The sequence below is a fragment of the Zophobas morio genome, unplaced genomic scaffold (genome assembly GCF_036711695.1).
Source record: "Zophobas morio isolate AGI-343-1 ecotype UQ-CSIRO unplaced genomic scaffold, CSIRO_AGI_Zmor_V1 ptg000040l, whole genome shotgun sequence".
NCBI lineage: Eukaryota > Metazoa > Arthropoda > Insecta > Coleoptera > Tenebrionidae > Zophobas > Zophobas morio.
Genome location: NW_026972145.1, coordinates 5,313,506 through 5,328,665, shown reverse-complemented (window position 1 = coordinate 5,328,665; position 15,160 = coordinate 5,313,506). Strand labels below are relative to the sequence as shown.

The following is a 15,160-nucleotide window of genomic DNA, read 5'->3' as shown; positions in this document are numbered from 1 at the left end:
ATTTTTGAATTTTTGGAATTTTCAGTTTATTTTAATTTTTCGATTTTTCGTTTTTGTTATTCGATTTTTCAATTAGATTTATTTTAATTTTTCACTTTCCCGATTTTCCAAATTAAAAATTTTTCATCTTTCAATTTTTTTCTACAATTTTTCTATTCTATCTCTGGAATTTTTCAATGTTTCGCTTTTTCATTAGTTTGATTGTTTGGCTTTTCTTGAGGTTCTCGACCTGAAAATTTTTATTTTTTCGATGTTTAATTTTTAAATTTGCAATTTTTCCAGAATTTACAATTTTTCGATTCTTAGATTTCACAGTTTTGTAGTTTTTCTATTTTTCAAATTTTTCGTTTTTCCCAACTTTTCCATTTCAAATTTTTGTCCCTTTTAATTTTAAATTTTTCAATCATTCGATTTGTCAATTCGTGGATTTTTTTTTTGTTCATTTTTCTATTTCGTCTCTTCAATTTTATGATTTTTCTCTATATTTCGACTTTTCAACTTTAAATTTTTTTAATTTTTCGGCTTTTCACTGTATCGATTTTTAATTCTTCGATTTTTCGTTTTTTTTTTGTTCGATTTTTCAGTTCAGTTTAAAATTTTTCAATGTTTTGCCTCTTCACTTCTCAATATTTAATTTTCAGTTTTGCGATTTTTTAATTTTACAACTTTTCAGTTAGATTTTAATTTCATTTTTCCGATTTTTCAAATTTTAAATTTTCCAATCTTTCGATTTCACTTTTCAATTTTTTGATTTCTCAATTTTTAATTTTTCGGTGTTGTATTTTTTTGTGCAATGTTTTCACTTTGGAATCTTCAATTTTTGGCTTTTTCAATTGGTTTTTCGACTATCGACCTTAAATTTTTTATGTTCTCGATGTTTAAATTTTTCAATTTCTAATTTTCAGTTTTGAAATTTTTTAATTTTACAATTTTTCGATTTTTCAATTAGATTTATTTTAATTTTTCATTTTCCCGATTTTTTCTACAATGTTTCTAAATTCTATCTTTGGAATTTTTCAATTTTTCGCTTTTTCATTAGTTTGATTTTTTGTCTTTTCTTGAGGTTCTCGACCTTAAAATTTTTATTTTCTCGATGTTTAATTTTTAAATTTGCAATTTTTACAGAATTTAACAATTTTTCGATTCTTAGATTTCAGTTTTGTAGTTTTTCTATTTTTCAAATTTTTCGTTTTCCCAACTTTTCGATTTAGATTTTTTTCCCATTCAATTTTAAATTTTTCAATCTTTCGATTTGTCAATTCCTGGATATTTTTATCTTTCATTTTTTCTGTTTTGAAGTTCTAGATTTGCTCAATTTTCCAATTTTACATTTTTTCAATTTCGACTTTTCAACTTTAAAATTTTTGAAATTTTCAGTTTTTCAGCTTTTCACTGTATCGATTTTTAATTCTTCGATTTTTCGTTTTTTTTTGTTCGATTTTTCAGTTCAGTTTAAAATTTTTCAATTTTTTGTCTCTTCACTTTTCAATATTTAATTTTCAATTTTTCGATTTTTTAATTTTACAACTTTTCAGTTAGATTTTAATTTCATCTTTCCGATTTTTCAAATTTTAAATTTTCCAATCTTTCGATTTCACTTTTCAATTTTTTGATTTCTCAATTTTTAATTTTTCGATGTTGTATTTTTTGTGCAATGTTTTCACTTTCGAATTTTCAATTTTTGTTTTTTTCAATTGGTCTTTCGACTTTCGACCTTAAATTTTTTATGTTCTCGATGTTTAATTTTTCCATTTCTAATTTTCAATTTTGAAATTTTTTAATTTTACAATTTTTCGATTTTTCAATTAGATTTATTTTAATTTTTCATTTTCCCGATTTTTTCTACAATGTTTCTATTGTATCTTTGGAATTTTTCAATGTTTCGCTTTTTCATTAGTTTGATTGTTTGGCTTTTCTTGAGGTTCTCGACCTGAAAATTTTTATTTTTTCGATGTTTAATTTTTAAATTTGCAATTTTTCCAGAATTTACAATTTTTCGATTCTTAGATTTCACAGTTTTGTAGTTTTTCTATTTTTCAAATTTTTCGTTTTTCCCAACTTTTCCATTTCAAATTTTTGTCCCTTTTAATTTTAAATTTTTCAATCATTCGATTTGTCAATTCGTGGATTTTTTTTTTGTTCATTTTTCTATTTCGTCTCTTCAATTTTATGATTTTTCTCTATATTTCGACTTTTCAACTTTAAATTTTTTTAATTTTTCGGCTTTTCACTGTATCGATTTTTAATTCTTCGATTTTTCGTTTTTTTTTTGTTCGATTTTTCAGTTCAGTTTAAAATTTTTCAATGTTTTGCCTCTTCACTTCTCAATATTTAATTTTCAGTTTTGCGATTTTTTAATTTTACAACTTTTCAGTTAGATTTTAATTTCATTTTTCCGATTTTTCAAATTTTAAATTTTCCAATCTTTCGATTTCACTTTTCAATTTTTTGATTTCTCAATTTTTAATTTTTCGGTGTTGTATTTTTTTGTGCAATGTTTTCACTTTGGAATCTTCAATTTTTGGCTTTTTCAATTGGTTTTTCGACTATCGACCTTAAATTTTTTATGTTCTCGATGTTTAAATTTTTCAATTTCTAATTTTCAGTTTTGAAATTTTTTAATTTTACAATTTTTCGATTTTTCAATTAGATTTATTTTAATTTTTCATTTTCCCGATTTTTTCTACAATGTTTCTAAATTCTATCTTTGGAATTTTTCAATTTTTCGCTTTTTCATTAGTTTGATTTTTTGTCTTTTCTTGAGGTTCTCGACCTTAAAATTTTTATTTTCTCGATGTTTAATTTTTAAATTTGCAATTTTTACAGAATTTAACAATTTTTCGATTCTTAGATTTCAGTTTTGTAGTTTTTCTATTTTTCAAATTTTTCGTTTTCCCAACTTTTCGATTTAGATTTTTTTCCCATTCAATTTTAAATTTTTCAATCTTTCGATTTGTCAATTCCTGGATATTTTTATCTTTCATTTTTTCTGTTTTGAAGTTCTAGATTTGCTCAATTTTCCAATTTTACATTTTTTCAATTTCGACTTTTCAACTTTAAAATTTTTGAAATTTTCAGTTTTTCAGCTTTTCACTGTATCGATTTTTAATTCTTCGATTTTTCGTTTTTTTTTGTTCGATTTTTCAGTTCAGTTTAAAATTTTTCAATTTTTTGTCTCTTCACTTTTCAATATTTAATTTTCAATTTTTCGATTTTTTAATTTTACAACTTTTCAGTTAGATTTTAATTTCATCTTTCCGATTTTTCAAATTTTAAATTTTCCAATCTTTCGATTTCACTTTTCAATTTTTTGATTTCTCAATTTTTAATTTTTCGATGTTGTATTTTTTGTGCAATGTTTTCACTTTCGAATTTTCAATTTTTGTTTTTTTCAATTGGTCTTTCGACTTTCGACCTTAAATTTTTTATGTTCTCGATGTTTAATTTTTCCATTTCTAATTTTCAATTTTGAAATTTTTTAATTTTACAATTTTTCGATTTTTCAATTAGATTTATTTTAATTTTTCATTTTCCCGATTTTTTCTACAATGTTTCTATTCTATCTTTGGAATTTTTCAATTTTTCGCTTTTTCATTAGTTTGATTTTTTGGCTTTTCTTGAGGTTCTCGACCTGAAAATTTTTATTTTTTCGATGTTTAATTTTTAAATTTGCAATTTTTCCAGAATTTACAATTTTTCGATTCTTAGATTTCAGTTTTGTAGTTTTTCTATTTTTCAAATTTTTCGTTTCCCCAACTTTTCCATTTCAATTTTTTGTCCCTTTTAATTTTAAATTTTTCAATCATTCGATTTGTCAATTCGTGGATTTTTTTATTGTTCATTTTTTCTATTTCGTCTCTTCATTTTTATGATTTTTCTCTATATTTCGACTTTTCAACTTTAAAATTTTTTAATTTTTCGGCTTTTCACTGTATCGATTTTTAATTCTTCGATTTTTCGTTTTTTTTTTTGTTCGATTTTTCAGTTCAGTTTAAAATTTTTCAATGTTTTGCCTCTTCACTTCTCAATATTTAATTTTCAGTTTTTCGATTTTTTAATTTTACAACTTTTCAGTTAGATTTTAATTTCATTTTTCCGATTTTTCAAATTTTAAATTTTCCAATCTTTCGATTTCACTTTTCAATTTTTTGATTTCTCAATTTTTGATTTTTCGGTGTTGTATTTTTTTGTGCAATGTTTTCACTTTGGAATCTTCAATTTTTGGCTTTTTCAATTGGTTTTTCGACTATCGACCTTAAATTTTTTATGTTCTCGATGTTTAAATTTTTCAATTTCTAATTTTCAGTTTTGAAATTTTTTAATTTTACAATTTTTCGATTTTTCAATTAGATTTATTTTAATTTTTCATTTTCCCGATTTTTTCTACAATGTTTCTAAATTCTATCTTTGGAATTTTTCAATTTTTCGCTTTTTCATTAGTTTGATTTTTTGTCTTTTCTTGAGGTTCTCGACCTTAAAATTTTTATTTTCTCGATGTTTAATTTTTAAATTTGCAATTTTTACAGAATTTAACAATTTTTCGATTCTTAGATTTCAGTTTTGTAGTTTTTCTATTTTTCAAATTTTTCGTTTTCCCAACTTTTCGATTTAGATTTTTTTCCCATTCAATTTTAAATTTTTCAATCTTTCGATTTGTCAATTCCTGGATATTTTTATCTTTCATTTTTTCTGTTTTGAAGTTCTAGATTTGCTCAATTTTCCAATTTTACATTTTTTCAATTTCGACTTTTCAACTTTAAAATTTTTGAAATTTTCAGTTTTTCAGCTTTTCACTGTATCGATTTTTAATTCTTCGATTTTTCGTTTTTTTTTGTTCGATTTTTCAGTTCAGTTTAAAATTTTTCAATTTTTTGTCTCTTCACTTTTCAATATTTAATTTTCAATTTTTCGATTTTTTAATTTTACAACTTTTCAGTTAGATTTTAATTTCATCTTTCCGATTTTTCAAATTTTAAATTTTCCAATCTTTCGATTTCACTTTTCAATTTTTTGATTTCTCAATTTTTAATTTTTCGATGTTGTATTTTTTGTGCAATGTTTTCACTTTCGAATTTTCAATTTTTGTTTTTTTCAATTGGTCTTTCGACTTTCGACCTTAAATTTTTTATGTTCTCGATGTTTAATTTTTCCATTTCTAATTTTCAATTTTGAAATTTTTTAATTTTACAATTTTTCGATTTTTCAATTAGATTTATTTTAATTTTTCATTTTCCCGATTTTTTCTACAATGTTTCTATTCTATCTTTGGAATTTTTCAATTTTTCGCTTTTTCATTAGTTTGATTTTTTGGCTTTTCTTGAGGTTCTCGACCTGAAAATTTTTATTTTTTCGATGTTTAATTTTTAAATTTGCAATTTTTCCAGAATTTACAATTTTTCGATTCTTAGATTTCAGTTTTGTAGTTTTTCTATTTTTCAAATTTTTCGTTTCCCCAACTTTTCCATTTCAATTTTTTGTCCCTTTTAATTTTAAATTTTTCAATCATTCGATTTGTCAATTCGTGGATTTTTTTATTGTTCATTTTTTCTATTTCGTCTCTTCATTTTTATGATTTTTCTCTATATTTCGACTTTTCAACTTTAAAATTTTTTAATTTTTCGGCTTTTCACTGTATCGATTTTTAATTCTTCGATTTTTCGTTTTTTTTTTTGTTCGATTTTTCAGTTCAGTTTAAAATTTTTCAATGTTTTGCCTCTTCACTTCTCAATATTTAATTTTCAGTTTTTCGATTTTTTAATTTTACAACTTTTCAGTTAGATTTTAATTTCATTTTTCCGATTTTTCAAATTTTAAATTTTCCAATCTTTCGATTTCACTTTTCAATTTTTTGATTTCTCAATTTTTGATTTTTCGATGTTGTATTTTTTTGTGCAATGTTTTCACTTTCGAATTTTCAATTTTTGTCTTTTTTAATTGGTCGTTCGACTTTCGACCTTAAATTTTTTATGTTCTCGATGTTTAATTTTTCCATTTCTAATTTTCAATTTTGAAATTTTTTAATTTTACAATTTTTCGATTTTTCAATTAGATTTATTTTAATTTTTCGATTTTTCAATTAGATTTATTTTAATTTTTCATTTTCCCGATTTTTTCTACAATGTTTCTATTCTATCTTTAGAATTTTTCAATTTTTCGCTTTTTCATTAGTTTGATTTTTTGGCTTTTCTTGAGGTTCTCGACCTTAAAATTTTTATTTTCTCGATGTTTAATTTTTAAATTTGCAATTTTTACAGAATTTAACAATTTTTCGATTCTTAGATTTCAGTTTTGTAGTTTTTCTATTTTTCAAATTTTTCGTTTTCCCAACTTTTCGATTTAGATTTTTTTCCCTTTCTATTTTAAATTTTTCAATCTTTCGATTTGTCAATTCCTGGATATTTTTATCTTTCATTTTTCCTGTTTTGAAGTTCTAGATTTGCTCAATTTTCCAATTTTACATTTTTTCAATTTCGACTTTTCAACTTTAAAATTTTTGAAATTTTCAGTTTTTCGGCTTTTCACTGTATCGATTTTTAATTCTTCGATTTTTCGTTTTTTTTTTGTTCGATTTTTCAGTTCAGTTTAAAATTTTTCAATTTTTTTGTCGCTTCACTTTTCAATATTTAATTTTCAGTTTTTCGATTTTTTAATTTTACAATTTTTCAATTAGATTTTAATTTCATCTTTCCGATTTTTCAAGTTTTAAATTTTCCAATCTTTCGATTTCACTTTTCAATTTTTGATTTCTCAATTTTTGATTTTTCGATGTTGTATTTTTTGTGCAATGTTTTCACTTTGGAATCTTCAATTTTTGGCTTTTTCAATTGGTTTTTCGACTTTCGACCTTAAATTTTTTATGTTCTCGATGTTTAAATTTTTCAATTTCTAATTTTCAGTTTTGAAATTTTTTAATTTTACAATTTTTCGATTTTTCAATTAGATTTATTTTAATTTTTCATTTTCCCGATTTTTTCTACAATGTTTCTATTCTATCTTTGGAATTTTTCAATTTTTCGCTTTTTCATTAGTTTGATTTTTTGGCTTTTCTTGAGGTTCTCGACCTTAAAATTTTTATTTTCTCGATGTTTAATTTTTAAATTTGCAATTTTTACAGAATTTAACAATTTTTCGATTCTTAGATTTCACTGTTTTGTAGTTTTTCTATTTTTCAAATTTTTCGTTTTCCCAACTTTTCGATTTAGATTTTTTTCCCTTTCAATTTTAAATTTTTCAATCTTTCGATTTTGCAATTCGTGGATTTTTTTATTTTTCATTTTTTCTATTGTTCAAGTTCTAGATTTGTTCAATTGTATGATTTTTCAATATTTCGACTTTTCAATTTTAAAATTTTTGAAATTTTCAGTTTTTCGGCTTTTCACTGTATCGATTTTTAATTCTTCGATTTTTCGTTTCTTTTTTGTTCGATTTTTCAGTTCAGTTTAAAATTTTTCAATTTTTTGTTTCTTCACTTTTCAATATTTAATTTTCAGTTTTTCGATTTTTTTATTTTACAATTTTTTGATTTCTCAATTTTTTATTTTTCGATGTTTTATTTTTTTTGTGCAATGTTTTCACTTTGGAATTTTCAATTTTTGGCTTTTTCAATTGGTTGATTTTTTTAGTTTTTCGATTTTGATTTTTTAATTCTTCAGTCTTTCGATCTTCAGTTCAAAATTTTTCGTGTTTTCGATTTTTGAATTTTACAATTTTTCGATTTTTTATTTTCACAGTTTTGTAGTTTTTCTATTTTTCGTTTTATCAGGTCGTAGATTTTTTGATGTATAAATATTTAGAATATAAATTTTTCAAAATATTTTTCCATTTATCGTTCATCGATTTTACAGTTTTTCGTTTTGCAATTTTCCAATGTTTCAATTTTCAGTTTTTTATTTTAATGTCCTAGACGTCTAGTTTTTCAGTTGACTTCATTTTTTGAATTTTTCATTTTTTGTGTTGTAAGTTTAAAAATTTACAATTTTTAAATTTTTAGATATTTTTGTTATCGTGTTTTTCAATTTTTTGTTCTTTTAGTTTCACAATTTTGTAGCTTTTCAATTTTACAATATTTACATTTTACTATCTTTGAATTTTTCAATTTTTTCTAGTTTTCAATTTAGAATTTTACAGTTTTTCGATTTTTTAACTTTTAAATTTTGTATTTCTCTTTTTTGAAATTTGTCGTCTTTTTAATATCCTGACGTTTCAATTTTTAGACATTTTAATTTTCGGTTTTTTCAATTTTAGTTTTTCGAAAATTCACAAAATGAAAAATCGAGAAACTGAAGAAACTAAAATCTCAAAAAATTAAAAAATAAACTTCGAAAAATGAAAAATCTAACTTGGAACAGAAGCTATGTTTATGCTCCTCGTTTCCGCCCCCACATTTTGGGAACCCCTGTCTACCGGGGGATGCTGCATCCTGCACTATCGATCCGCTTGCACCCTGGATGCAGTACATCCTCTCCATAAAAAACCCAACCTCGCCTCAGTCGCAGTTACGACCTGGGGCAAGGCTCACCTAACGGTAAAAAATTTCGGCCGCCTCCACACCCAACGACCTTGAAACCGGCATTACGTAACGTCAGGTGGTGCCAGTGTCGCTTTGATCGCGCACCAAGATTAAGACCTTTCCGGCTTCCGAGGTTGTTGCACTCCGCAACCGACCGACTCCCATTTGAACTTGCCGCTACTTTCGCCAACGAAACCGTGTCGCGTTATCAGCGCTGATAAGATGGCGATTACGCCGATAATCGCCGCAAACACAACATTCCGCGCCTCGTTCCCCGAAATAATGAAGTGATTCGAGCCGAAGCGATGCTGAATCTGTTCCGGAGCAAGGTGTGTGCGGATTTTGGGCTCCGGGGGCGTCCGAGTGCGTTCTAATGGTGCGTTTTCTTGCAGAAGGAGTCCGGGAAGTCGCCGGCGAAGTCCTCGAGGAGGGGTCAAGCGCCGTCGAACAGGTAGGCGCTTTTTTGTTTGTGTGTGCAGTTTTTGCGTGCCGGAGTTTTCCGGGTTGCGAGCGCTACGCCTACGGAATGATTGGTAGGCGCGTGACTCACGGTACCGGAAGTCGGAGGTTCCCGCGGCGGGACGGGGGCGGAAGTTTACGGCCGGAGGCATGGTGGCGGAACTCTGGGTTAGGACCGTTACGCGTTCTGCGTGTGATAATGACGATTGGGCAACGGTACGCGGAACGGTCCCGGGCGGAATTGGGTTGGGAGGGGCAGGCAACACGTTAAGCAGGAGTGCGTGATGGGTGGCGGCACTGGAGCGAGAAATTGTAACGGAATTTGTTGGAGTCGTTGAAAAATGTGTTTTGTTGAGATCGGCTGCCACCTGTGAGCTAAAAACGGTGGCGTTGCCAGAGTCAGGTTATCGAAATACAAACAAATGTTTCCGTGGCCAACTGTGAGGACTCCCTTTTTTTCGCTTTTTGCTTTTTTACTCCTTTGACTTCTTGATTTTTTAAATTAATGTTTGATTTTTTTAAGTGTCTATTTTTCAGTTTTTCGTCTGTACAGTTTTATGATTTTTCAATATTTCGACTTTTCAACTTTTAAACTCTTTTTATTCTGTCAATTTTTCGGATTTTCAGTTTATGCATTTTAAATTCTTGGATTTGTTTTTTTTTCTTGTTCGATTTTCAGTTATTGTCATTTTTTCACCGATTTTTTTCTGTTTTTTTACCTTTTTTCAGTTCTGCTATTTTTTCAGCCTGTGAATTTTTCAATTTTTCGATTTTTCGACTTGTCAGTTTATGGATTTTTAATTTTATCGATTTCTTTTCTTCAGTTTTTCGTTTCTTCAATTTTTGGATTTGATTTTTCCGTTTTTTCAGTTTTTAGGTGAAGTTTTTCGTTTCTTCAACTTCTCAATTTTTTTGTTTCGCGTTTTTTCAATTTTCCCCTTCTTCAATTTTGTGATTGGATTTTTTTTCTTTTTTTCAATTTTTACGGAACATTTTAGTTTGATTTTTTATTGTTCTATTTTTCTATTGTTCGATTTTTCAGTTTTTCGTCTAGTTTTATGATTTTTCAATATTTCGGCTTTTCAACTTTTAAACTCTTTTTATTCTGTCAATTTTTCGGATTTTCAGTTTATGGATTTTTAATTCTTCGATTTTTGTTTTTTTCTTGTTCGATTTTCATTTCAATTTAAAATTGTTTGTCTTCCGATTTTTTCGATGTTTCGCTTTTTTTTTTTTTCTACGTTTTGTCCGTTTTCACTTTGGAATTTTTCAATTTTTTACTTTTTCAATTGTTTGATTTTTTTTAGTTTTTCGATCTTAAATTTTAGATTTTTAATTCTTCAGTTTCTCGACCTTCAATTTTCTCGATATTTAATTTGCAATTTTGCTGCAGCTCAATTCAAAATTTTTCATGTTTCGACTTTTGAATTTTACGATTTTTCGATTCTTCAATTTCACAGTTTTGTAGTTTTTGTATTTTTCAATTTTTCGTTTTCCCAAGTTTTCGATTTAGAATTTTGGTTTGATTTTTCAACTTGTGAATTTTTCCAATTTCTCGTCTTCAATTTTTCAAAATTGAAATATCGAAAAATTGCAAAATTGTAAAATTATAAATAAGATTTGAACCATTTGAAAATCGAAAAAATTAAAAACCGTACTAATAAATTGTAAAATCAAAATAATTCAGAATTATGAAACAGAAAAGTTGAAAAACTGAAAAAATGAAAAATCGAACGAAAATTCAAAACTCAAATGCTGAAAAATCGAAAAATTGCGCAATTGTAAAATTGAAAAGTCGCAAAATATCGGACAACTGCAAAACCGAAAAATTGAAAGGTTCTAGATCGAGAAATTGAAAAATTAGAAAACCAAAATCGGATAATTGTAAATTTAAAAAATTCTGGAACTGAATATTTAAAAAGTCGAAAATTGAATCGATAAATCAGATCGATAATTAAACTATAAAAAATTGAGAAATTGTAAAACTGAAAATTCGAAGAATGCAAAATTGAATATTTGAGAATTTGAAATTTAAAAAAATCGAGAATGTAAAGTCAAATTAAAAAATCGGAAAATTGAAAAACGAACAATTAAAATGTGTAGATTGACTAATTGAAACATTTTTCGTTTTCCAATTTTCCGGTGTTTCAATTTTCAGTTATTGTCATTTTTTCACCGATTTTTTTCTGTTTTTTTACCTTTTTTCAGTTCTGCTATTTTTTCAGCTTGTGAATTTTTCAATTTTTCAATTTTTCGACTTGTCAGTTTATGGATTTTTAATTTTATCGATTTCTTTTCTTCAGTTTTTCGTTTCTTCAATTTTTGGATTTGATTTTTTCGTTTTTTCAGTTTTTAGGTGAAGTTGTTCGTTTCCTCAACTTCTCAATTTTTTTGTTTCGCGTTTTTTCAATTTTCCCCTTCTTCAATTTTGTGATTGGATTTTTTTTCTTTTTTTCAATTTTAACGGAACATTTTAGTTTGATTTTTTATTGTTCTATTTTTCTATTGTTCAATTTTTTAGTTTTTCGTCTAGTTTTATGATTTTTCAATATTTCGGCTTTTCAACTTTTAAACTCTTTTTATTCTTCAATTTTTCGGATTTTCGGTTTATGGATTTTTAATTCTTCGATTTTTGTTTTTTTCTTGTTCGATTTTCATTTCAATTTAAAATTTTTTGTCCTCCGATTTTTTCGATGTTTCGCTTTTTTTTTTCTACGTTTTGTCCGTTTTCACTTTGGAATTTTTCAATTTTTTACTTTTTCAATTGTTTGATTTTTTTTTAGTTTTTCGGTCTTAAATTTTAGATTTTTAATTCTTCAGTTTCTCGACCTTCAATTTTCTAGATATTTAATTTGCAATTTTGCTACAGCTCAATTCAAAATTTTTCATGTTTTCGACTTTTGAATTTTACGATTTTTCGATTCTCAATTTCAGTTTTGTAGTTTTTATATTTTTCAATTTTCCGTTTTCCCAAGTTTTCGATTTAGAATTTTGGTTTGATTTTTCAACTTGTGAATTTTTCCAATTTCTCGTCTTCAATTTTTCAAAATTGAAATATCGAAAAATTGCAAAATTGTAAAATTATAAATAAGATTTGAACCATTTGAAAATCGAAAAAATTAAAAACCGTACTAATAAATTGTAAAATCAAAATAATTCAGAATTATGAAACAGAAAAGTTGGAAAACTGAAAAAATGAAAAATCGAACGAAAATTCAAAAATCAAATGCTGAAAAATCGAAAAATTGCGCAATTGTAAAATTGAAAAGTCGAAAAATATCGGATAACTGCAAAACCGAAAAATTGAAAGGTTCTAGATCGAGAAATTGAAAAATTAGAAAACCAAAATCGGATAATTGTAAATTTAAAAAATTCTGGAACTGAATATTTAAAAAGTCGAAAATTGAATCGATAAATCAGATCGATAATTAAACAATAAAAAATTGAGAAATTGTAAAACTGAAAATTCGAAGAATGCAAAATTGAATAATTGAGAATTTAAAATTTAAAAAAATCGAGAATGTAAAGTCAAATTAAAAAATCGGAAAATTGAAAAACGAACAATTAAAATGTGTAGATTGACTAATTGAAACATTTTTCGTTTTCCAATTTTCCGGTGTTTCAATTTTCAGTTATTGTCATTTTTTCATCGATTTTTTTCTGTTTTTTTACCTTTTTTCAGTTCTGCTATTTTTTCAGCCTGTGAATTTTTCAATTTTTCGATTTTTCGACTTGTCAGTTTATGGATTTTTAATTTTATCGATTTTTTTTCTTCAGTTTTTCGTTTCTTCAATTTTTGGATTTGATTTTTCCGTTTTTTCAGTTTTTGGTGCAGTTTTTCGTTTCTTCAACTTCTCTATTTTTTTGTTTCGCGTTTTTTCAATTTTCCCCTTCTTCAATTTTGTGATTGGATTTTTTTTCTTTTTTTCAATTTTTACGGAACATTTTAGTTTGATTTTTTATTGTTCTATTTTTCTATTGTTCAATATTTCAGTTTTTCGTCTAGTTTTATGATTTTTCAATATTTCGGCTTTTCAACTTTTAAACTCTTTTTATTCTTCAATTTTTCGGATTTTCTGTTTATGGATTTTTAATTCTTCGATTTTTGTTTTTTTCTTGTTCGATTTTCATTTCAATTTAAAATTTTTTGTCTTCCGATTTTTTCGATGTTTCGCTTTTGTTTTCTACGTTTTGTCCGTTTTCACTTTGGAATTTTTCAATTTTTTACTTTTTCAATTGTTTGATTTTTTTAGTTTTTCGATCTTAAATTTTAGATTTTTAATTCTTCAGTTTCTCGACCTTCAATTTTCTCGATATTTAATTTGCAATTTTGCTGCAGCTCAATTCAAAATTTTTCATGTTTCGACTTTTGAATTTTACGATTTTTCGATTCTTCAATTTCACAGTTTTGTAGTTTTTGTATTTTTCAATTTTTCGTTTTCCCAAGTTTTCGATTTAGAATTTTGGTTTGATTTTTCAACTTGTGAATTTTTCCAATTTCTCGTCTTCAATTTTTCAAAATTGAAATATCGAAAAATTGCAAAATTGTAAAATTATAAATAAGATTTGAACCATTTGAAAATCGAAAAAATTAAAAACCGTACTAATAAATTGTAAAATCAAAATAATTCAGAATTATGAAACAGAAAAGTTGAAAAACTGAAAAAATGAAAAATCGAACGAAAATTCAAAAATCAAATGCTGAAAAATCGAAAAATTGCGCAATTGTAAAATTGAAAAGTCGCAAAATATCGGATAACTGCAAAACCGAAAAATTGAAAGGTTCTAGATCGAGAAATTGAAAAATTAGAAAACCAAAATCGGATAATTGTAAATTTAAAAAATTCTGGAACTGAATATTTAAAAAGTCGAAAATTGAATCGATAAATCAGATCGATAATTAAACAATAAAAAATTGAGAAATTGTAAAACTGAAAATTCGAAGAATGCAAAATTGAATAATTGAGAATTTAAAATTTAAAAAAATCGAGAATGTAAAGTCAAATTAAAAAATCGGAAAATTGAAAAACGAACAATTAAAATGTGTAGATTGACTAATTGAAACATTTTTCGTTTTCCAATTTTCCGGTGTTTCAATTTTCAGTTATTGTCATTTTTTCATCGATTTTTTTCTGTTTTTTTACCTTTTTTCAGTTCTGCTATTTTTTCAGCCTGTGAATTTTTCAATTTTTCGATTTTTCGACTTGTCAGTTTATGGATTTTTAATTTTATCGATTTTTTTTCTTCAGTTTTTCGTTTCTTCAATTTTTGGATTTGATTTTTCCGTTTTTTCAGTTTTTGGTGCAGTTTTTCGTTTCTTCAACTTCTCTATTTTTTTGTTTCGCGTTTTTTCAATTTTCCCCTTCTTCAATTTTGTGATTGGATTTTTTTTCTTTTTTTCAATTTTTACGGAACATTTTAGTTTGATTTTTTATTGTTCTATTTTTCTATTGTTCAATATTTCAGTTTTTCGTCTAGTTTTATGATTTTTCAATATTTCGGCTTTTCAACTTTTAAACTCTTTTTATTCTTCAATTTTTCGGATTTTCTGTTTATGGATTTTTAATTCTTCGATTTTTGTTTTTTTCTTGTTCGATTTTCATTTCAATTTAAAATTTTTTGTCTTCCGATTTTTTCGATGTTTCGCTTTTTTTTTCTACGTTTTGTCCGTTTTCACTTTGGAATTTTTCAATTTTTTACTTTTTCAATTGTTTGATTTTTTTAGTTTTTCGATCTTAAATTTTAGATTTTTAATTCTTCAGTTTCTCGACCTTCAATTTTCTCGATATTTAATTTGCAATTTTGCTGCAGCTCAATTCAAAATTTTTCATGTTTCGACTTTTGAATTTTACGATTTTTCGATTCTTCAATTTCACAGTTTTGTAGTTTTTGTATTTTTCAATTTTTCGTTTTCCCAAGTTTTCGATTTAGAATTTTGGTTTGATTTTTCAACTTGTGAATTTTTCCAATTTCTCGTCTTCAATTTTTCAAAATTGAAATATCGAAAAATTGCAAAATTGTAAAATTATAAATAAGATTTGAACCATTTGAAAATCGAAAAAATTAAAAACCGTACTAATAAATTGTAAAATCAAAATAATTCAGAATTATGAAACAGAAAAGTTGAAAAACTGAAAAAATGAAAAATCGAACGAAAATTCAAAAATCAAATGCTGAAAAATCGAAAAATTG

The 15,160-nt window shown here is 25.4% G+C and overlaps 1 protein-coding gene across 5 annotated transcripts in view; it reads left to right on the top strand.

Annotated features, from left to right (window-relative positions):
• LOC135140650 (putative leucine-rich repeat-containing protein DDB_G0290503) overlaps nt 1-15,160 on the top strand; it is a 59,080-nt gene that overhangs the window by 13,654 nt on the left and 30,266 nt on the right. For 3 of the 5 annotated variants that reach the window (XM_064071290.1, XM_064071289.1, XM_064071286.1), the window contains exons 1-2: nt 8,596-8,838; nt 8,902-8,960. In XM_064071290.1, the coding sequence (XP_063927360.1) occupies nt 8,815-8,838; nt 8,902-8,960 (83 nt within the window). In that variant the 5' untranslated portion in view covers nt 8,596-8,814. Of the gene's footprint in view, nt 1-8,595; nt 8,839-8,901; nt 8,961-15,160 lie in introns of those variants that run through there. The other 2 variants (XM_064071288.1, XM_064071287.1) reach the window with 2 other exon arrangements.